Source organism: Rhinoraja longicauda, chromosome 16, assembly GCF_053455715.1.
Source record: "Rhinoraja longicauda isolate Sanriku21f chromosome 16, sRhiLon1.1, whole genome shotgun sequence".
NCBI lineage: Eukaryota > Metazoa > Chordata > Chondrichthyes > Rajiformes > Arhynchobatidae > Rhinoraja > Rhinoraja longicauda.
In genome coordinates, this window is record NC_135968.1 from 18,499,720 (window position 1) to 18,522,901 (window position 23,182).

The 23,182-nt window shown below is 47.9% G+C and overlaps 1 protein-coding gene across 3 annotated transcripts in view; it reads right to left on the reverse strand.

Moving 5' to 3' along the window:
- LOC144601308 (A-type potassium channel modulatory protein KCNIP2) overlaps nucleotides 1-22,689 on the reverse strand; it is a 191,960-nt gene extending 169,271 nt beyond the window's left edge. Inside the window, exons 1-2 of one of the 3 annotated variants that reach the window (XM_078413343.1) lie at nucleotides 22,674-22,689; nucleotides 21,780-21,904 (exon numbers count right to left, since the gene is read on the reverse strand). In XM_078413343.1, the coding sequence (XP_078269469.1) occupies nucleotides 21,780-21,849 (70 nt within the window). In that variant the 5' untranslated portion in view covers nucleotides 21,850-21,904; nucleotides 22,674-22,689. Of the gene's footprint in view, nucleotides 1-21,779; nucleotides 22,232-22,375; nucleotides 22,467-22,673 lie in introns of those variants that run through there. The other 2 variants (XM_078413341.1, XM_078413346.1) reach the window with 2 other exon arrangements.
- Between the last annotated feature and the right edge of the window lie 493 nt (nucleotides 22,690-23,182).

The following is a 23,182-nucleotide window of genomic DNA, read 5'->3' on the forward strand; positions in this document are numbered from 1 at the left end:
CGGTCTCTGGCGCTGTAAGGCAGCAACTCTACCACAGTGCCACTGTGCCGCCCTAAGCTTGTTCCATTCGCCTGCGTTTGGCCCATATCCCTGTAAACTTTTCCTATCCATGTGCCTGTCTTATGAATATCTTTATTGTACCTGCTTCAACTACCTCCTCTGGCAGCTCATTCCATATACCCATCGCCCTTTGCGTGAAAAATCTGCCCCTTACATTCCCATTAAATCCTTCCCCTCTCACGTTAAACCTATGACCTCTAGCTCTTGATTCCCCTTGGGAAAAACAACAAATTCACCCTATCTATTCCCCTCATGATCTTATACACCTCTGTAATATCACCTCCTCAGCCTCATACGCTCCAAAGAATAAAGTCCTCAAGTCCTATGTTCTCTCGGTGACTGAGTGGGTTTCCTCCAGGATTATCCCACATCCCAAAGATGTGCAGGTTTGTAGGTTATTTGGCCTCTGTAAATTGCCCCTTGTGTGTCAGATAGAACTAGTGTCTGGGTTTCCGTGCTGTATCTCTAAACTAAACTCTAAATCACCTTCTCATGGGTAATTAGGCACTGCAATAAACGTAACTCCCTTGCCACATCTGAAAAATTATCTACTGCAGATCTAACATCCCTTATTGTTGAACAACCCTGGGATTTATCGTCCTTATCATACACTTCCCTTTTTAAGCTTTATATCATTTAGTAATTTTTCCCTAATGTTCCTCTGCAAATTCCTCTCCATCCTTTATTAATATAGATATAAGTATTTGCAAACAATCTCTCCAATTCCTACCATATTAAGTTAAAATAGGTTCCAGCTCTGCGTAAAATTGCAGGTACTGGTACATTACATCTTTCTGCTTCCAGTGTATAATTGAAGGTGAGATTATTAACATTAACATTTTACTTCTAAGCTCATTTGCACGCTAAAAATCAATTACAATTTTGAAACTAGCTTAAATCAAGAATACAAAAGGCAGCTCCATGGTCCCTATAGATTAAACACAAGTGCTGGAGGATCGCTAATAAAGGATACAAAGTGCTGGAGTAACTCAGTGGGTCAGGAGCATCTCTGGAGAACAGAGATAGGTGATCAGGGTCAGGACCCTTCTGCAGAGGGTCTCAAGAAGTGTCCCAACCTGAAACGTCACATAAGTGCTGTAGGCCCTGTTTCCACGCTGTATCTCTAAAGTCTAAATCATCTGTCCATTCGCTGAATAGATGTTGCCTGACCCGCTGAGTTACTCCAGCACTCTGTGTCTATCTTTGGTATTAACCAGCATCTGCAGTTCCTTGTTTGTACATTATGAAGAGAAGATGTTGGGAATATTCAGCAGGTCAAGGCAGCGTCTTTGGAGAGAGAAGCAAAGCAGACAGTTCTGGTTGAAGAATGAGGTCAAAGGTATTGAGACTCCCACAGACCAATAGAAAATCAGTGTTGCAGCCTCTTTAGTTTAGTTTCGAGATACAGCACGAAACAGGCCCGTTGGCCCAGTGAGTCCGCACCAACCAACGATCCCTGCACATTAACACCACCCTACGGACACTGGGAACAATTTACATTTCTACCAAGCCAATTAGCCTACAAACCTATATGGCATTGGAGTGTGCGATGAAACCAAAGCCGCGCGGTCATGGGGAGAACATACCAACTCCCTAGACAGCACCCGTATCTCTGGCACTGTAAGGCAGCAACTCTACCGCTGCACCACCGTGCCTCTTGTGGCTGATTTTGACTTTCACTTACTAAATTTCTGCTCAGTTCAACTGAATTGGAATTCAGCTTAAAATTGCCTGAAAATAAACACTTGGTGAAGCAAGCCATTTAGCAGCTGAAGCTAGTTGTTACAGAAGTCCTCATTGATCGGAAGAAACTGATATTCTCATGGATACCTTCTCTGTAGAACCTTCAAACTCAAAGTACATAGATTTTGCATGTTTTAAACACAAAGATGGCAATGAAAGATTAACTACATTTCAACGGCACACAAAGACAACCACAAGTGATTAATATGTTGAGTGTTGACATGTATCTTTGCAGAATTACGGTATTTACAATGGGGTCATATTGTTGCTACCAAGATATGATTGAATATTCAAACATCTTTGCTGGGACACAATAATCCATATGTTTGATTCAAAGGTTTCTGAGGACAGGGAACCCAGAAGGGCGGCACGTTGGCGCAGCGGTAGAGTTGCTGCCTTACAGCGAATGCAGCGCTGGCGACTCAGGTTCGATCCTGACTATGGGTGCCGTCTGTACGGAGTTTGTACGTTCTCCCTGTGACCTGCGTGGGTTTTCTCCGAGATCTTCGGTTTCCTCCCACACTCCAAAGACGTACAGGTATGTAGGTTAATTGCCTGGCAAATGTAAAAATTGTCCCTAGTGTGTGTAGGATAGTGTTAATGTGCGAGGATCGCTGGGCGGCGCGGTCCCGGTGGGCCGAAGGGCCTGTTTCCGCACTGTATCTCTAAAAATGAAATAAATAAAAACCTAAAACTAGTGAAGAAACAACGAACTGCAGATGCTGGTTTACATTTTTTTTTTTTTTAAAGGCCCAAAGTGCTGGAGCAACTCAGCGGGCCAGGCAGCAACTCTGGAGAACTTGGTTAGGTGACGTTTCGGGTTGGGACCCCTTCTTCATACTGATTGCGGTGGGGGATGGGTGGGAGAAAGCTGGACGAGAGGCATTGCAAAACCTGGCAAGTGATAGGTGGATACAGGTGAGAGGGTTTTTGCTCGGCACATGTTTGGACAAAGGCCAGAAATGAAAAGACAAGAAGTGTAAGGTCAGGAGATAAGGATGGAAGATGAGTGAATTGTGAAGCCAGAGGAAGGAATATAGGTGGGCGGGGACAGGAGGAGGGGGTCCCTACATGGGGACATGAAAACCTTAAACCGAAGATCCCCTGGTCTTTGAACCTTTATCTCTTACGAATTTCCACTTTTAAATGGTCTTCAACCTGAAACATTAATTCCGTTCCTCTCCCCACAGATGCAGCCTGACCCTCTGGGTACTTTCTATTATAATTTTGGATTTCCAGCATCTGCAGTTTCGATCTTTGATTTCCTGCCCCATTTCCTCCATCAAGCAGCCTGAGACATTAAAAAGTAAACGTACTGTCAGAGTTTCCAGAGACATCTTTTGGAAACAGGAGAGTTAGCGAGTAAAATGAAAAGCGAGTTCGAGGAATGAATAATGGAAAACGAGGAGATGTCAGATGAATTAAACAGGCATTTTGCATCAATTTTCACTGCAGAAGATACAAGTTACCTCTCAAAGGTAGTTGCAAATCAGAAGTTGGAAAGAGCAAAGGAACTAACAAAATTACCATCTCCAGGGCAGCGGCAATGAGCACATTATTGGTCCAGCAACATCACGAGCCCTTCGGCCCAGCAAATCTGTGCTGACCACCATCTACTCATTTACGCTAATCCTTCATTAATCCCATTCTTCATTTTTTTGTCACATTTTCATCAACTCCTCCATCACCAGATTTCACCACTCATCTACAAACTAGGGACAATTAGTATTGTTTAGTTTAGTTTATTATTGTCATGCACACTGAAGTACAGTGAAAAGCTTTTGTTAGTGTGCTATCCTGTCAAAGAAAAAAGACTATACATTAATACAACCATGGAGCACGGATAAAGGACAAAGGGAACAACATTTAGTGCAAGATAAAGTTCAAGGGAATCCAATGAGGTAGATGGTAGGTCAAGGACCGCTCTCTAGTTGGTGAGAGGACCATTCAATAGTCAATAGACAATAGACAATAGGTGCAGGAGGAGGCCATTCGGCCCTTCGAGCCAGCACCACCATTCAATGTGATCATGGCTGATCATTCTCAATCAGTACCCTGTTCCTGCCTTCTCCCCATACCCCCTGGCTCCACTATCCGTAAGAGCTCTATCTAGCTCTCTCTTGAATGCATTCAGAAAATTGGCCTCCACTGCCTTCTGAGGCAGAAAATTCCACAGATTCACAACTCTCTGACTGAAAAAGTTTTTCCTCATCTCAGTTCTATTAAATCTTTCCCTCCTTACCTTAAACCTATGTCCTCTGGCTCTTGATTCCCCTACTCTGGGCAAAAATCTGTACATTTACCCGATCTATTGCTCTCATGATTTTGTACACATCTATAAGATCATCCCTCATCCCTCATCCTCCTGCGCTCCAAGGAATAGAGTCCTGCGCTCCAAGGAATAGAAAAAGTTCTTCCTCATCTCAGTTCTAAATGGCCTACCCCTTATTCTTAAACTGTGGCCCCTTGTTCTGGACTCCCCCAACATTGGGAACATGGGATCAGTTGTCTGATCACAACTGGGAAGAAACCGTTCCTGAATCTGGATTGACCCTGCCGACCCGCATGTCTTTGGGATGTGGGAGGATATGGGAGCATCCAAGAGGAAACGCCACCTCACAATCACAAGAAGAACGTGCAAACTCCACTTAGACAGCAGCGGAGGTCAGGATTGAACACAGGTCTCCAGCACTATGAGACAGTGGCATGAGCAGCCTCGTCACTGTGCTCTCTCTGCGGATAGTGATCGACTAGACTGCATCCTGGTAACTTAAAAGTAACAACTAGTGTGTTAGTGTTGGTTTTAATTTTCTTAAACTCCATAGATTCAGGGAAGGTTCCACACAACTGGAAAATAACAAAGGTGCCTCCTTTGCCTGAAAAGCAGAAGAGGCACAAAGCAGGAAACGACAGGCCAGTGGAATAGCATCCGCACCGGGAAAATGGTAGAAAGTAATATCAAAGACTTTATAGACGGAAAAATCCATAATAATCATAGCAAAGTCAACATGGCTTTGGCCAAAGGGCAATTTGGTGTGCTTCTTTGAAGAAGTGGGTGTATGACGGAGTGGGTTTTGTCTGGGTTCTCTGTTTTTTTCCCACATCCCAAAGACGTGCTGGTTTGTAGGTTAATTGGCCCTCTGTAACTTGCCCCTAGTGTGTAGGGTGTGGATGAGAAAGTGGGATAACATAGAAATAGTGTGAACAGGTGATCGATAGTCGGTGGGCCGAAGGCCCTGTTTGCATGATCTATCTTTAAATGGATGGGCAAATGGGTGATTGATGGTCAGTGTGGACTCGGTGGGCCAAAGGGTCCAACTAGGTTAATTCCCGGAATGGCGGGACTGTCGTATGTTGAAAGACTGGAGCGACTAGGCTTGTATACACTGGAATTTAGAAGGATGAGAGGGGATCTTATCGAAACGTTTAAGATTATTAAGGGGTTGGACACGTTAGAGGCAGGAAACATGTTCCCAATGTTGGGGGAGTGCAGAACCAGGGGCCACAGTTTAAGAATAAGGGGTAGGCCATTTAGAACGGAGATGAGGAAAAACTTTTTTAGTCAGAGAGTTGTAAATCTGTGGAATTCTCTGCCTCAGAAGGCAGTGGAGACCAAGTCTCTGAATGCATTCAAGAGAGAGTCAGGGGGGTATGGGGAGAAAGCAGGAACGGGGAACTGATTGAGAATGATCAGCCATGATCACATTGAATGGTGGTGCTGGCTCGAAGGGCCACATGGCCTACTCCTGCACCTATTGTCTATTGTCTATTTCCGCGCTCTATCTCTAAACTAAACTAAATCAGTTTTAATTGTTACTTGGCACATCGAAGATGACATTTGACTGTCTATCTGGAATTGGGCTATGTCTGTACTCAGGGGCATCAACTTCGACAACACAAACTTACAACCCAATGTTATGAACACTGAATTCTCCAAATTTTGGTAACTAACCTATAAACAACCCCCCACTTGTTTCCCCCCCCCCCCCCTTTTCCTTGTACCCCACCTGGATTCGCACACGTTCCGATGGTCGGCACGGACTCGGTGGGCTGAAGGGCCTGTTTCCCTGCTGTATCTCTAAACTAAACTAACTAAAAGTGGCATGTGTTGTGGTTATAGGAAACCCGGTAAATGTATTGCATCAGTATTTCTAGAAGAGATTTAATAGAGCGCCACATCAAAAGCAGAAAATAAAAGCTTACAGTGCAGAATGTAACATATTGGTATGGATGAAAGATTGGCTGGCGGACAGGAAAAAGTATGTGTAAATGCATGTGCAAGCTTCCTTAAATGCTGAAACCAAATCTGTTTGTTATATTCCAGGTACCGTCTCACCAGCATTGAGCTTCCCCTCCTCTATAATACATACCCTTGCAATCACAGCCAACACACTCTGCCTCTTTGCAGTCACTTACTGCAGCTCTGCGCTGGAACAATGGGGCGCAGCGGTAAAGTTGTTGCCTTACAGCGTCAGAGACTTGGGTTCAATCCCGGGATCGATCTCTGGAGAACATTGATAGGTGACGTTAAGACCCTTCTTCAGTCAGAGTTCTGAATTATAAGTGGGCAATGAAAATGGGTCTTGACCTGAAACGTCACCCATCGATATTCTCTGGAGATGCTGCCTGACCTGCTGACTTACTCCAGCACTCTGTGTCCTTTTGGGCTTTGAGCATTGATCAGCTGCAGGTTCTGGCTAGCAGAGTAGCAAGGTTGCGCGTCCGAGACCAAGCGAATGATTTAACTGCAGTACAAGCTCTGTATAGGCAACACGCGTAGTCAGGATCGAACCTGGGTCTCTGGCGCTGCAACTCTACCACTGCACCACCGTGCCGCACTATTTCTGATGTTCTTTGATCTCATGATTCAATGCACAGGGTTGGGGATGCGGGGTAAAATAACAAATGATTTCCCCGAGTATAAGAAAGGTGCCTGCGCAAATGCAGAGTATTGAAAAGGTATGAACAAGGGATCTTGTGGATTTATCATCTGATAGACTTTATGTTAGACTTTACAGAGATACAGTGCAGAAATAGGCCCTTTGGCCCACCGGGTCCATGCAGACCAGCGATCACCCCGTATACTAGCACTATCCTACACACTGGGGACAATTTACAATTTTCCCGAAGCCAATTAACCTACAAACCTGTACATCTTTGGAGTGTGGGAGGAAACCGAAGCATCTGGAAAAAACCCCAAGCGGTCATGGGGAGAACGTGCAAACTCCGTGTAGACAGCACCCCTAGTCAAGATCAAACCCGGATCTCTGGCGCTGTGAGGCAGCAACTCTACCATTAAGCCGCCACTGTGCTGCCCATGATAGTTAATGGGGAATAGTGCTGTGTGCCTCAGCCTTGTGAAGTTCTACAAATCCATCTGCAAACTGTAGATTTTCATCCAATCTTGGCTTCGATTCCTCGCAGTCCTGAAATATTTCCTCTCTTGTTGCCTAGCACCGATTTTCGCCCAGGGCGAGAGGTCAGGTGGGCCATCTGTACAAAGCCAGATGGCCATTAATTACAGCAAGTCAGAGTCAGTGCCAGACAGCACGAGCAGACCAAAAAATTCCATCAATCAGACTTCAGGCACAGGGAGTTCCCATCAAAGAGTGAACTCCTGCAGTGACTCCTATTACCCGAGAAGTTTGCAGATGAATTTTCCAACCCGCTAACCGGCTTAGAGTTTTAAGCTGTTCCTTTGAAGCCCTTTCCATTGAAAGGCCTTTCCATTGAAAGGCTTGGATAGAATAGATGTGGAGAGGATGTTTCCACTAGTGGGAGAATCTAGGACCAGAAGGCACAGCCTCAGATTAAAAGGACATACCTTTACAGAAAGGTGACAAGAAGGAATTACTTTAGTCAGAGAGTGGTGAATCTGTGGAATTCATTGTCACAAACAGCTGTGGAGGTCAAATCAATGGACTTTTTTAAAGACGGAAATTGACAGATTCTTGATTAGTAAGGGTGGGGAGAAGGCAGGAGAATGGGGTTGAGAGGGAAAGATAGATCATCCACGATTGAATGGTGGAGTAAATTGATGGACTGAATGGCCTGATTCTGTTCCTGAAACGTTTGAATTTATGAACTTTTTAATCTGTTCTTGCAAAAGAATATGGTTTCTGGTATCAGAAAATATTTTTTTTGTGATTTCAGTTGAGATAAGCAGTGAAGTCAAAAAGCATCCTGACTTTTTAGTTGAGGTATTGTTTAGTTTAGGTTTATCATTGCAACATGTACCAATAGGCAGTGAAAAGCTTTGTTTCGCAAGCTATTGAAACAGTATAGTTATACCAGACATAGATACAATCAGTTCAAACTCAAGTACAAGAGGTAGGGCAAAGGGGAAAATACAGAGTGCAGAATATAGTTCCCTGCATTGTAGCGCATCAGTTCCAGAGACAAAGTCCAATGTCCGCAATGGGGTAGAGGTGGATCGGACAGTACCCTAGCTCATGCACGGACCATTCAGAAACCTGATAATGGAGAGGAAGAAGCTGTTCCTATTTTTAGTTCTGAGCATTATCCCTCAATTTCCATATCAATATACTAAAACTCTCGTTTGTTTGTTCCTGAACAACAGCCAAAACGGTACACAATAGCCCGACAATTTTAGGCCCACCTTACTCACCGTCATCCCTTTGATACTAATGGAAGAAGTTTCATTGAAATTGGTGTTATATTTTTAAAGTTATTCACATTTTAAAGTTTAAATCTATCTCCTAGGGAGGGAGGGTGGAGGGAGGGAGGGGGTGGAGAGAGGAGGGGGAAGGAAGGGAGGCTAAGGGGATTGAGGGGGTTCACCCCATGGCTGAATAACCACAATCCTCTCAGTTGAAGAATTTGAAATCCTCGTCACCCCATAAGAATTTCTTCACACTGAAGAAGCATTCTGATCCGAAACATTGTCTGTCCATTCTCTCCACAGATGCCACCTTTACTTTAGAGTTTAGGCTTTAGAGAAACAGTGCAAAAACAGGTCCTTCCACCCACCGAGTCCACGCCGACCAGTAATCACCCCGTACACCAGAACTGTCCTACACACCAGGGGCAATTTAACAATTTTACCGAAGCCAATTAACCTCCAGACCTGTATGTCTTTGGGGGCTGGGGGGAAACAGGAGCACCCGGAGAAAACCCACTCGGATGACGGGGAGAACGTACAAACTCCATACAGACAACACCCGTAGTCAGGTTGGAACCCGGGTCTCTGATGTTAGGCAGCAACTCTACCGCTGCGCCACCTGACTTCAACTCCCAAGGGCTCTGTTCGGAAAGCAATATGACATTCATGGAACACAGAACAGTACAGCACAGGAACTCCAGCCCATATTGACCGGGCAAAGTTTGGTGCCAAGTGAAACTAACATCGCCCGCCTGCACCAGATCCATATCCATCCCTTCCCTTTCTATCTGTGCATATCTGAAATTCTCTTAAATGTCACTATTGTATCTGCTTCCACCACCACCATCCCTCCCAGTGTGTTCCAGACACCCATCATTCACTGTTTTTAAAAGAACTTGCCCCGCACACCTTTAAACTTTGCCCCTCTCACCTTAAAACTACCCCCTCTAGACTTTGACATTCCCCCCCCCCCCCCCCCCCGGGGAAAACGATTCAGACTTCCTACCCTATCTATGCCTCTCGTAATCTTTAATACTTCTGTCAGGTCTTCCCTCAGCCTGTGAAGCTCCAGAGAAAATAATACCAGTTTGTCCAACTTCTCTTTAGAGCTAATACCCTCTAATCTTGGCTGCTTTCTGGCAAATCTCTGCCGCAATCTCGCCAAAGCCTCCACAGCCGGTAACGAGGCGACCACAACTCCACACAATACTACAAAGGCAGCCAAACTAAAGCCCTAAAAAGCTGCACTGTGCCTCTCTGAGTCTTATACTCAATGCCCCAACCAATGAAGATAAACATACTGTACACCTTCTTTATCATTCTATCTAATTAGAGTGCGATTGATTTATACCCTGTTTTATTTGCGAAAGGTTATCACATCGGTTGTAACAGGGGACAAAGCATTTCATGCAGGTTTACTTAATGAGAACACTTATTGATGTGCACAGCAGGATTATAACCCAATGTGGAATGAGAAAAGTTCAACAGAGGAATAGAAGGCAAGATTCAGAAAGTGAATCGAAACAAAATATATAATTGGTATAATTCTTTGTTGAGACGAATGTCTTTCAGGGCAATGTCTGTGGCTGCCTTCCTGCTTCCACGATTCCCTTCCATTGAGCCATCTTTGATTAAATCAAACTCTCCACGTGTGACCGAGCTGACTGTGCACTCTTTTCTTTCGAGATACAGCATGGAAACAGGCCCTTGGGGCGACCGAGTCCACGCTGACCAGCAATTACCCGAACACCAGCACTATCCAACACACTGGCGACAACTTTCAGAAGCCAATTAAACTGCAAACCTGTACGCCTTTGGAGTGTAGGAGGAAACCAGAGCACCGGGAGAAAGCCCACGTGGTTACAGGGAGAAAGTACAAACTAGGTACAGGCGGCACCCGTAGTCAGGGTAAAACCCGGGTGCTCTGACACGGTAATGCAACAACTCTTTTGCGGTTGCAGCTCCTAAACTGTGGAACAACATCCCTCTCCCCATCAGAACTGCCCCCTCCATCGACTCCTTTAAGTCCAGGCTCAAAACCTATTTCTACTCCCTAGCGCTTGAGGCCCTCTGAGGGGGCGCTGTGAACTGTTTATGTATGTGCTGTTATGTTTGTGTGCCGTTGTATGTTCGTTCCTAGTACCTGAACTGATGTACAGCACTTTGGTCAACGTGGGTTGTTTTTAAATGTGCTATATAAATAAAATTGATTTGACTTGACTTGACTCTACCGCTGAGGCACTCTCTGCAATGTGGAGTGGCCATTTGTTTCTCCCAAAATGAGCTCCTGCCAGGCTCATTCCAAATTAAAGATTAAGATAGACACAAAAAGCTGGAGTAACTCAGCGGGACAGGCAGCATCTGTGGCGAGAAGGAATGGGTGATGCTTCGGGTTGAGATTCATTTCAAATTAATTTCCATTTCCACCCCTGGGTTGCAACTGATGAACAGAAAGGCATTGCAACAGTCCGGGATATTGAGGGATATGGATCATGTGCAGGTAGATGAGATTAGTTTATCTTTGGCATCATGTTTGGCATGGACATTGTTGGATGAAGGTGCTGTTCCTGTGCTGTATTGTTCTTCGAACCACCGCTGCTCGTCCCCTGAAGACCAGAGACCGGGATGACGGAGCCGGCAACGATGACAGACGTGAGGGGCGAGGGGCAAGGCGGGTAGGAGCGGTGAGGGAACGGGGTTCTGGCCAACTGTGCCCTGGAGGATGGCTGCACGAGGCACATCCAGGGAACAAAGGTGTACGAGGAGGATAGGGCCGTGAGTTCTAGGTCAGCCAAGGAAGGCAACGGCTGGAGGCCCTGCAGCAGCCTGGGGCTTGCCTGGATCGGGCACCGCTCATAAGAACTAGAGTGTGGACTGGACTTTGAAAACGGCGCCAAAAACATGGCGCCTCTTGCATGTGGGATCAGTAGACTATTTCTGTACAATTGCTAATCGGGGATGGTATGGCAATACTCTACCGAACCGTTTGTAAGAAAACAATTTCACTGTGCATTTACACTTCACACACGTGACAATAAAAGCACCATTGGACCATTAAAGTAGGGAGAGGCAAGAGTGAAACTCTCCAAGCCTTTCAGAAGAAGGGTGCCGACCCAAATCACCACCTGTCCATTTCCCTCTACAGTCGCTGCCTGACGCACTGAGTTATTCCAGCACTTTGTGTTCTATTCCAAACCTGTGATCATTTTATTATAAAGCAAGCTGAAGGCACGTTGTTCCTTTCCTAATGCTGTTGGAGGCATTTAAGAATTAAACCATTATATAACTTTTCACCGGCTAGTTGCATGAATATTTCATAAAATGCACTAAATAATAGAAAGTTCTCTCTGCCTGATGCGGTTTACTTTAGACTTTAGAGATACAGCATGGAAGGAGGCCCTTCAGCCCTAACCAGCAATCACCCCGTATACTAACGCTATCCCACATACCAGGGACAATTTTACAACTTACCGAAGCCAATGAACCTACAAACCAGTATGTCTTTGGAGTAAACCCACGCAGTCACAAGGTGAACATGCAAACTCTGGACAGACAGCACCCATAGTCAGGATCAAACCCGGGTCTCTGATGCTGTGAGGCAGCAACTGTGCTGCTGAGCCACTGTGTCACCCTTTAAGTTACTGAATGAGCAAACTAAAATACCAGCTGATGATTGTTAAAGCCGTCACTGTCCCCGGTAGGCCAACACACATGACAACACAAGTAGATAGAGTGGTCAAGACAGCATGTGGCATGCTTGCCTTCATTGATTGTTGCACTGAGATTTTTAGATTTAGAGATACAGCGCGGAAACAGGCCCTTCGGCCCACCGAGTCCGCGCCGCCCAGCGATCCCCGCACATTAACACTATCCTACACACACTAGGGACAATTTTTACATTTTACCCAGCCAATTAACCTACATACCCGCACGTCTTTGGAGTGTGGGAGGAAACCGAAGATCTCGGAGAAAACCCACGCAGGTCACGGGGAGAACGTACAAACTCCGTACAGACGGCACCAGTACTCAGGATCGAACCCGAGTCTCCGGCGCTGCATTCGCTGTAAGGCAGCAACTCTACCGCTGCACCACCGTGCCGCCCTTGAGCTTACGGGTCAGGCAGTCACGATGCAGCTTTATAGGACTTTGGTCAAGCTGCATATGGATCATTGTATACAGTTCTGGTCGCCCCATTACAGGAAGAAGTGGAGGCTTTGGAAAAGGTGCAGAGGAGGTTTACCAGAATGATGCTATGGATTAGAAGGTATAAACTACAGGGAGAGGTTGGACAAGCTTGGATTGTTTTCTCTGGATCGCCGGAGGTTGTATAGAAGTATAGAAAACTGTGACAGGCATAGATAGGATAGACAGCCAGAGCCTTTTTCCCCATGATGGAAATATCAAATACTAGCTTTAATGTGAGAGGGGCAACGTTTAGAGGAGATGTGCGAGGCAAGTTTGTTTTACACAGAGGGCGAGATAAGAAGATAAGGATAGGTATGAAATGTGAAGCCAGAGGAAGGGATACAGTTGGAAGGGCAGGGGTGGGGTGGGGTGGTGGGAGGGAGAAATGGGGGCACAAACAGGTGGGGCACAGGGAAGGGAGAGGGAAAATAGGGATGGGGGGGAAGGGGTGATGGTGCTTGTCGGTTAGTTACCTAAAGTTGGAGAATTCAATGTTCATTCTCAGAAGTGGGATTAGGTTACATAACACTTATTGGTCAGCATGAACTTGATGTATCGAATGGCTTCCTGCTGTGCGGTAAATTTTTTCATTCAATGAATATTTCATATTTTCTAGAAGCACGCAAGGCCTGAATGTTTTATCAAGTTGTCTTTTTAAATAATCTTTGCCAGCCCATTAACCCCCAGTTGACACCACTCTTGTCTCAACTGGTTCCCAAAGTGTTTGTACTCCGAGCAGCAGGTCTTGAACCTACCATGGAGTAAGCCCACTTTCATCGCTAGAGCTTCACATTCAATGATGCACCTGCATACAGTGAACTTCTTTGCTTTTGCATTCAATACACTCACATATTGTAAAGAGTCGCAACGTAACTGGCGCTGCCAAAGTTACAAAGCACTCGTTAGAGTCCCGAAGGTCCCTCTTTGTTCTTGCCGCTCCCCCTCCTCCCCTCCACACTGGGACCCCCTTGTCCTTGGCAGCCCCCCCCCCCCCTCGAGGGTCCCTCTTTGTTCACCCCCTCCTCCCCCACGCTGCCCCCCCCCCCTTGTTCTCGAAGCCCCCCAACCCCGCCAGGTCCCTCTTTGTTCTCAGTGCCACCACACACCACTCGGTCCTGTGCCGCCACACTCCACTCGACCCTCCTTGTTCTCGAATCCCTCCCACCAGGTCCCCATTGTTCTCGGCGGCTCCCCCCTCCGCTTTGTCCTGGGCGGCCCGAGCCGCCTCTCCGCGACCTGTCCTCGGCCCGCCGTCTCTTCACTGCTCCGCTGGGTCCATCTCCATTGGGCGAGTCTCCATGTGGGTAAGGACTCCCACCACTGCTCTAGTTAATGTTAAGAGAGCATAAGAGAAATGAAGCATGTCTCTAATGACTCTCACAGATGCACCAGAGAAAGCATAGTGTCAGGATGCATCACTGCTTGTTTTGGGTAGAGCTCTGCCCAAGATGGCATGAAACTGCAGAGAGTTGTGGATGTAGCCCAGTCCATTACACAGACCAGACTCCCAACCATCGACTCCATCTGCACTTCATGCTGCCTTGGGAAAGCAGTAAAATTGGCCATTCCTTTTTCTCCCCACTGCCATTGGGCAAAAGGTACAGAAGCTTGAAGCCACGCACCACCAGACTCAGGAATAGTTTCTTCCCCCTTTGTTATCAGCTTCTGAACGGACCTTCCATAAGTTAGGGTACCGACCGATTCACCTCTACCCCATTGCAGACATGAACTTTGCCTGTGGATCGATGCACTACAACACTGAGAACTATATTCTGCACTCTGTATCTTCCCCTTTGCTCTACCTATTGTACTCGAGTTTGACTTGATTGTATTTAAGTAGAGTAATATCTGCTTTGATTGGATCGCATGCAAAACAAAGCTTGTCACTGTTCCTCATTTACGTGTGACAACAATAACCATAAACCTAAACAGAGCACAATTGAAAACATGAAATTCTCACTAGTACCTTGGGTAAACATTCCTCCCGATAGACTATGTATTTTCTTTCCTTAACAAAGAGATTTCATTCCAATGATCACAGTTACAAAGAACTGGAAAGACAAAACTGCCCGGCAGTTTGGAAACATCTATCAATCAACAGATTACAACATTATCATCCGTACCCTCGACGCACTCGGCCCCCCGCGGTGACCAGCGTTCACGGAAGGCCCCCAGAGTCCCCATCGACACCGTGTGCTCCCTCTCCAGGGACATGCGGGCATGGATGGAGGCCTGGAAGAGGGGCAGGCAGTCGACTCGAGCAGAACACTTCTGCAGTTGTACAGGGCCCTAGTGAGACCGCACCTGGAGTACTGTGTGCAGTTTTGGTCTCCAAATTTGAGGAAGGATATTCTTGCTATTGAGGGCGTGCAGCGTAGGTTTACTAGGTTAATTCCCGGAATGGCGGGACTGTCGTATGTTGAAAGACTGGAGCGGCTAGGCTTGTATACACTGGAATTTAGAAGGATGAGAGGAGATCTTATCGAAACGTATAAGATTATTAAGTTGGACACGTTAGAGGCAGGAAACATGTTCCCAATGTTGGGGGAGTCCAGAACAAAGGGCCACAGTTTAAGAATAAGGGGTAGGCCATTTAGAACTGAGATGAGGAAAAACTTTTTCAGTCAGAGAGTTGTGAATCTGTGGAATTCTCTGCCTCAGAAGGCAGTGGAGCCCAATTCTCTGAATGCATTCAAGAGAGAGCTAGATAGAGCTCTTAAGGATAGTGGAGTCAAGGGGTACGGGGAGAAGGCAGGAATGGGGTACTGATTGAGAATGATCAGCCATGATCACATTGAATGGTGGTGCTGGCTCGAAGGGCTGAATGGCCTCCTCCTGCACCTATAGTCTCTTGTCTATCCCGCGACTGCCCGCTGCCTGGGCCCGTGAATGGCCCTCTTGGCCAGGCCCAGGAGCAAACCGACAGATGGACTCCCCCCCACCCCACACCGTCCGATCCTCCTCCCTCTGTACCGGGTAACCAAAGATCAGGAACGTGGGCCTGAAATGCGGCCAATGGACTGTGTCTTTGGTTGCACTACCGACTTCGGTTTTGCAATATTCAGGGTACGTCGTATTCCGGTTATTAATTGAGTACATTATTGATTATTATGTATTTAATTGAAGGTATTGCATTAATGGGCCTGTAAGAGTTTCATTATTACTTTTCCGGTATATCTGACAATTAAACACACTCCACTCTCGACTTTCATGACTCGTGACTCCCCCATCCCACACAACGAAAGACAAATTAATTGGCAATTTGGTCGAGCTCAAATTGTGGAAACTAATTCTGCAAAACAGGGCAGCACGGTGGCGCAGCAGTAGAGTTGCTGCCATGCAGCGCCAGAGACCTGGGTTCGATCCTGACTATGGGCACTGTCTGTACGGAGTTTGTACATTCCCTTTGTGACCCACATGGGGTTTCTCCGCGTGCTCTGGTTTCCTCCCACACTCCAAAGTCGGGCAGGTTTGTAGGTTAAACCTGTAATCAGTAAAATTGTAACTTGTCCCTAGTGTGTAGGATTGATTGATTGATACTTTATTATCAATTTGTAGGATTTTTGGCTTCGGTAAAATTATTTGTCCTTTATATGTGCACTGTGAACGGCCTGATTGTAATCCTGTTTAGACTTCATAGATACAGCGTGGAAACAGGCCCTTTTGCCCACCGAGTCCACGCCAACCAGCGATCCTCCCGTACACTAGCACTATGCTACTACACATCCTCAAAAAAATTCCAGAAGATTTGTCAAGCATGATTTCCCCTTCGTAAATCCGTGCTGACTTGGACCAATCCTGTTACTGCTATCCAAATGCGCCGCTATTACGTCTTTGATAATCGACTCCAACATCTTCCCACCACCGATGTCAGGCTAACTGGTCTATAATTCCCTGCTTTCTCTCTCCCTCCTTTCTTGAAAAGTGGGATAACATTAGCTACCCTCCAATCGACAGGAACTGATCCTGGAAAACAGAAACATAGAAACATAGAAAGTAGGTGCAGGAGTAGCCCATTCGGCCCTTCGAGCCTGCACTGCCATTCAATATGATCATGGCTGATTATCCAACTCAGTATCCTGTACCTGCCTTCTCTCCATACCCCCTGATCCCTTTAGCCACAAGGGCCACATCTAACTCCCTCTTAAATATAGCCAATGAACTGGCCTCAACTACCTTCTGTGGCAGAGAATTCCACAGATTCACCACTCTGTGTGAAAAAAACCCTTCTCATCTCGGTCCTAAAAGACTTCCCCCTTATCCTTAAACTGTGACCCCTTGTTCTGGAACATTGGGAAATGATCACCAATGCATCCATGATTTCTAGAGCCACCTCCTTGAGTACCTTGGGATGCAGACCATTAGGCCCTGGGGATTTATCAGCCTTCAGTCCCATCAGTCTACCCAACACCATTTCCTGACTAATGTGAATTTCCTTCAGTTCCTCCATCACCCTCTGGCAGATTGTTTGTGTCTTCCTTGGTGAAGACAGAACCAAAGTACCTGTTTAACTCGTCTGCCATTTCCTTGTTCCCCATAATAGAGTCATCTGTTTCTGTCTTCAAGGGGCTACACATAAGCAGGACCCTAATCCTGCTTATTTTCACTGTTTCACTCATTAGTTTCACTCGGTATCCACTTCACCGCAGCCAACAATGGACCATTGTGGGCTCCACCTTTCCTTGATCACCTTTGCTGGCTTTGATTTGTACTTTTGCCATCCCTTTCATTCATTTGTTTTCTGTCTGAAGAAGAGTCTCGACCCCAAACGTCAAAATGCCTTTTCTCCAGCGATGCTGCCGGAGTTACAAACGCTAAATTACTCCAGCATTTTTGTGTCTTCCTTCGGTGTAAACCAGCATCTACAGTTCCTTCCTACACATTGAGTTAAGGACTTGAGTTTAAACCTCCGACGATACCGTCTGATTCGAACTACTATCACGGGCTAATGATACAAATCGATGCATATCGGTGCCAGCAACGAAAGCGCGGAGATAAGGCGCCGCCTAGATGGGCGCGTTGTGTCTAATCTTTGATCTTGGGGGTAGAGGATTGAGATAGGGGTCAAACAGCGAGGGTGAAATAGATAGAGGTCGCAGCTACAAGGCTACATAAGAGACTGTAGATGCTGGAATCGTGAGTAAATAAAAACAAGGCACATACAGCGCTGGAGGAACTCAGCGGGTCAGGCAGCATCTCTGGAGAAAAGAAAAGGAACACTTTCTTCAGTCTTTAGGAGGGTCTCGACCCGAAACGTCACCGATTCCTTTTCTCCAGAGTTGCTGCCTGACCCGCTGAGTTACTCCAGTATTGTTTGTCTGTCGTCTGTGTAAACCAGCATCTGCAGTTCCTCTCCACACCTATACATGGGATGCTGTGCAGATGCTGAAATCTTGAGCACATAAAAAAATTACACCCACCAAAATGCTGGAGGAACTCAGCGGGTCAGGCAGCAACTGTGAAGAGAATGGACAGATAATATTTCTGGTCGGGACCCTCCTTCAAACCCGAAATGTAGCCTCCACAGATACCGCCTGACCCACCGAGTTCCTCCGGCACTTTGTTTCTTGCTTGTAGCTACAGGAGTTAAGTGAGGGGGCTGGGCTTTTGTAACTTTCCACAGCATTACGAGGAAAGTTGTATCTCATGGATGGTAAGTCATGTCAATGGCGAAGACCCCGGCTGCCGACCCAAATCCGGCGTTTCTGGGGTTGGAACTGCAGGTGCTGGAATCGTGCGTAAATCAAACGTGCTGGAGTAACTAACTCAGCGGGTCAGGCAGCATCTCTGGAGAACATGGATGGGTGACATTTCGGGTTGGGACCCATCTTCAGACTTAGAAGGGTCCTGACCAGAAAATTTGCCAATCCATGTCCTCCAGCGATGCTGCCTGACCCGCTGAGTTACTCCAGTACTTTGGATCCTTTTGTGGAAACCAGCATCTGCAGTTCCTTGTTTCCACGAGTTAATCCAATACTTTGTATTTCCAGCTTTGAGTCTGTCCCGGGTCTCAAATCAGGCTGAAATTGAGTGTGGTGGGACAGGGCCAGGATTTAACTTGGTACTGAGTAGATCTATACTGCGCCGTCCACAAATCCCCTTCAAAGCATGGGAGGAGCTGAACGGGTCAGGCAGCATATGTGGAGGGAATTGGACAGAGCACAGATGCTTGTCTGACCCACAGAGTTCCTCCAGCGCTTTGTGTTTCACTCAAGATTCCAGCATCTGCAGTTCGTTGTGTCTCCTTCAACACTGGGCTACAACATCGAGTAGAACGTAACTATAACAATTCAACCAACAGAGTATTGTGTTCAGTTCTGGGCACCATGTTACAGGAAAGATGTCAAGCTAGAAAGGGTGCAGAGAAGATTTACGAGGATTTTGCCAGGAATCAAGGGTCTGAGTTCTTGGGAGAGGTTGAGCAGGTCAGCACCTTATCCCTCGGAGGGCTGGAGTATGATGTGATCTTATAGAAGTGTACAAAGTCATGAGAGGAATTGATCGGGGAGACGCACAGTCTCTTGCCCAGAGCAGGGGAATCGAGAACCAGAGGACATAGGTTTGAGGTGAGGGGGGGGAAAGATTTAATAGGAACTTGAGGGGTAACTTTTTTTTTTACACAAAAGGCGATAGGTGTATGGAACGAGCCGCCGGAGGAGTTTGAGAAACATTTAGACATGTACATGGACAGGACAGGTTTAGAGGGATATGGGCCAAACGCAGGCAGGTGGGGCTAGTGTAGATGGGGCATGTTGGTCGGCATGGGCAAGTTGGGCCGATGGGCCCGTTTCCACGCTGTGTGACTCCACTAGCTTACACTGTGTGTGTGAGTGTGCCGGCCGGCTATTCATTGTTGGTCAGTAAGACAGGGCGGTACAAGAGATTCAAAGCACGTTTAGTCCAGGAGAGATCAGACCAGTTGGCTGAGGGGAAACGTGGGCGGGAAGGAGACCCCAGATCTCCCTTGGAGTTCCGCCAGTACCTCCTATTCCCACAGAGGGAGCAGATGCCTGTCATCATCCTGCAACAGATGAGAGGGCGGCGCTCCCTGCGACCTGGGCACTTCACACAGTGAGCTACGGACCGACGCTCACTCCTCACCGACCTTCTGGCTCATCTATGGGAAGGGCAGGGAGTTGTGGAGATGGGTAAGGGAGGGGGGGGGGGTGTAAGGGGAGAGAGTTTTAGGAAGGGGCATGGGGAGGGGAGGGGAGGGAGTAATTGGAAAGGCGAGGAGTGTTTGGGGTAAAGGATGATCAGAAGAGCGGGGAGTTTTAGGCAGGGGTAAGGGGGAGGGGAGTAATTGGATGGGGGGGTTTGGTCAGGGGTAAAGGGGAAGGGGTGCAAGGGCAGGGAATTGCAGGGAGGGGAGTATTTGAAGGGAGGGGAGTATTTGAAGGACGTGGAGTTTTGGACATGGGGCGATGGGGTTTGGGAAGGGGAGTAGAGCAATTGTAAGGGCGAGACGTTTGGGGACGGGGTGATTGGAAGGGCGGTGAGTTTTAGGATGAGGGAGTAGGAGGGGGTGACTGAGGGAGGGAGTGATTGGGAGGGGTTGACTTTTGAGTGAGGGAGTGGGAGGGAGGGGGTGATTTGGAGTGAGGGGTTGGGAGTGATTGGGAGGGCTGTCTGGAGGGATTGGAAGGGCGGGAAGTTTTAAAGAGGGCGAGGAGGAAGGGGAGGGGGAAGGGTAATTCGAATGGCGGGGAGTTTTTGGAGAGGAGTCGGGGGGAGGGGGTGATGGGACGGGCAGGACTTTATTGTAAAGAGTTTGGAAGGTTTGGACCTTATTCGGTGTGCTCCACCAAGCCCCGGTGGATGTCTACAACTGGGTCATGCTCGGACTGAGCCCCCCACCCGACACAATCCCACCCGTCCTATCACCACCCGCCCGCCACTGCCCTCCCCAGTCACTGCCCTCCCCTCCCCAGTCACTGCCCTCCCCTCCCCAGTCACTGCCCTCCCCTCCCCAGTCACTGCCCTCCCCTCCCCAGTCACTGCCCTCCCTTCCCCAGTCACTGCCCTTCCCTCCCCAGTCACTGCCCTCCCCTCCCCAGTCACTGCCCTCCCCTCCCCAGCACTACATTCCCCTCCCCAGCACTACATTCCCCTCCCAACCACTCCCCTCCCCTCGCAACTACTCCCATCCCAGCCCCTTCCCCTCGTGAGCCACTCGCCACCTCCTCAATTCACTGCCATCCAATGATTCCCGCCCCTCACCAGACTCCCCGCCCCTCACTATACTTCAGTATATCACCTCCACCCACCCCCCCCCCACCCCCCAAACCACTATCCTAACCCTCCGCAAATCTCATCGCCCACCAATCACTACCTCACCCCAAACTCTCCACCATTCCAACCAACTTTAACCAACCCAACCAATCCCCCATTCCTTCTCAAAACTCCCACCCTTCCAACCAGCTCCATCCATCCCCCCATCCCCACCTTCCAACCAACTGCATCGCTCTCCCCCACCCTTCCAACCAGCAAACCCCCCTCCAAATCTTCCCACCGTCCTCTTCGCCAGGTCCAGCCCATTCAACAAGCCTCGGCCCTCTCCCCTCCCCGACGCTTTTTGTAAACCAGGCATCTTTCCAAGAGTGTCCTGTTGAGGATTTGTGCTCACGATATCATCATTAATTACTGAAGGCTCCTGAATATCCCAGAGGGAATTTGGAGCCGCTTCCAGCCCAAGGCGACGCCTAATGGCTTTGTAGTTTGGTGTTGGCAGGCCGACATGTTGGGGGTTAGTACAAGGTATGGAGCAAACTTCGCCACCGACCCTAAGTAATGACCGTCCGCCTCGCTCCACTCCCCTCAAAGCCTCCTCTCCACCCACGAAAGGTTATTTCAAAATACTCCAGAACCCGTGCCAGATAACGCCCGTGGAGTTCAGGAAAACACACACTCAATGGGTCGAGTCAAGGTGCAGTCAGGACGAATCAAGTCCAATTTCATTTGAACTATAAGCCTGGGACAGCGACGACGAGAGAGAGCAACACAGTCCAAACAATTTCACAAGGCAGGCAGTCAGGAGCAGCAGACAACTGGCCGGATTTCAGCATGCAAACCCCCCCCCCCACCCCACACACAGAAACATGTCCAACAGTCCCCAAACCCACACTCTCAAGCACATTCCGATCAACAATGTATTTTTAACCCGACTTACCGGGTAACTGGTCATACCCGTCCATGTCCCTCTGCTCTGTGGCGCTGGACTTCTTGGTCTTGCCTTTCATAATCTCTTGACAAGGCAGCGGATGGGAAGTGGGGGAGGAATATCTGCCAATTTTGCTTTTAAATTAAAAATTGGAAAGCAAAGAGCGTGTTAGCGCCCAGCAGCCGCTGATGCCGAATCCCTACTAATGGAGTATTTTGTAGGGGGCAGAGAGCGAGAGAGAGAGAGAGACTGGGTGGGGAAAATTGGGGATTAAAGTGGATCCATGGTTGAGTTATTCCTAGGAATGTTACCTTCCCTGCGATAGAACCTGCCAGTTATTTGCCCGAGGTGCTGTAGAGAAAGCAACACGGGTTCCTGTTTAGACAGCAGACTGTGGAGAGATACAGCACGGGTCTGTGTGTGTGTGTGTGTGTGTGTGTGTGTGTGTGTGTGTGTGTGTGTGTGTCTCTCTCTCCCTCCCCTCCCCTCCCTCCCCTCCCCTCCCCTCCCCTCCCTCCCTCCCTCCCTCCCCTCCCTCCCTCCCTCCCCTCCCTCCCTCCCTCCCCTCCCCTCCCTCCCTCCCTCCCCTCCCCTCCCTCCCTCACTCTATCTCCCTCTCCCAATCGCGTTGATCTTCAGCCAGCAGCAAGAAGCAGTAGTTGTTTTGATTTCACGGCGCTCTCTCACATATCTGGCTCCTTCCACTGTCATTTCATTCTCCTCCCCCCCCCCCCCCCCCCTCCTCCCCTCCCCATATCGATGTTTTTCTTTAAACAGTGCCAACTCCTGGTTTGACTTTTCCCCAAGCGTTTGCCCGCCTCAGCGTTAGACTTGCCTCCTTCCTTCTTCCTACAACACCTCTCAGGTTTTGGTGTGTGGGGAGAGGGAGAGAGAGACTCTTACTCTGGCGGCCGGCGTGTCTCGGTTTTCTTTAAACAGATTGAGGGCGCGCGGCAGAACAGAGAAGGGGGGCAGGTATACAAAGAGCAGAGAGAGGGGGGTGGGGCTCGGGGATGGAGTAACATGTGTGAGATAGATATATATATATATATATATAGAGAGATAGAGAGAGACACACAGTCAGTTCACCGAAGCGAGCACAAAGAGGGGGAGAACAATGAATAGATACAGATATATAGATAGGCACAGCCAAGGAGATACAGGCATACGGAATAGAGATACAGGCATACGGAACAGAGATACTGAGCACACAATCATATTGAACAGAGATACAGTTGTATATAACAGAGATAGTCATACTGAACATATAGCCATACTGTCACAGACGACTGTGGAGGCGAAGTTATTGGGTATTTTTAAGGTGGAGATTGACAGGTTCTTGATCAGTAAGGGTGTCAACGGTTACGGGGAGAAAGAAGGCAGGAGAATGGGGTTGAGAGGGAAAGATAGAT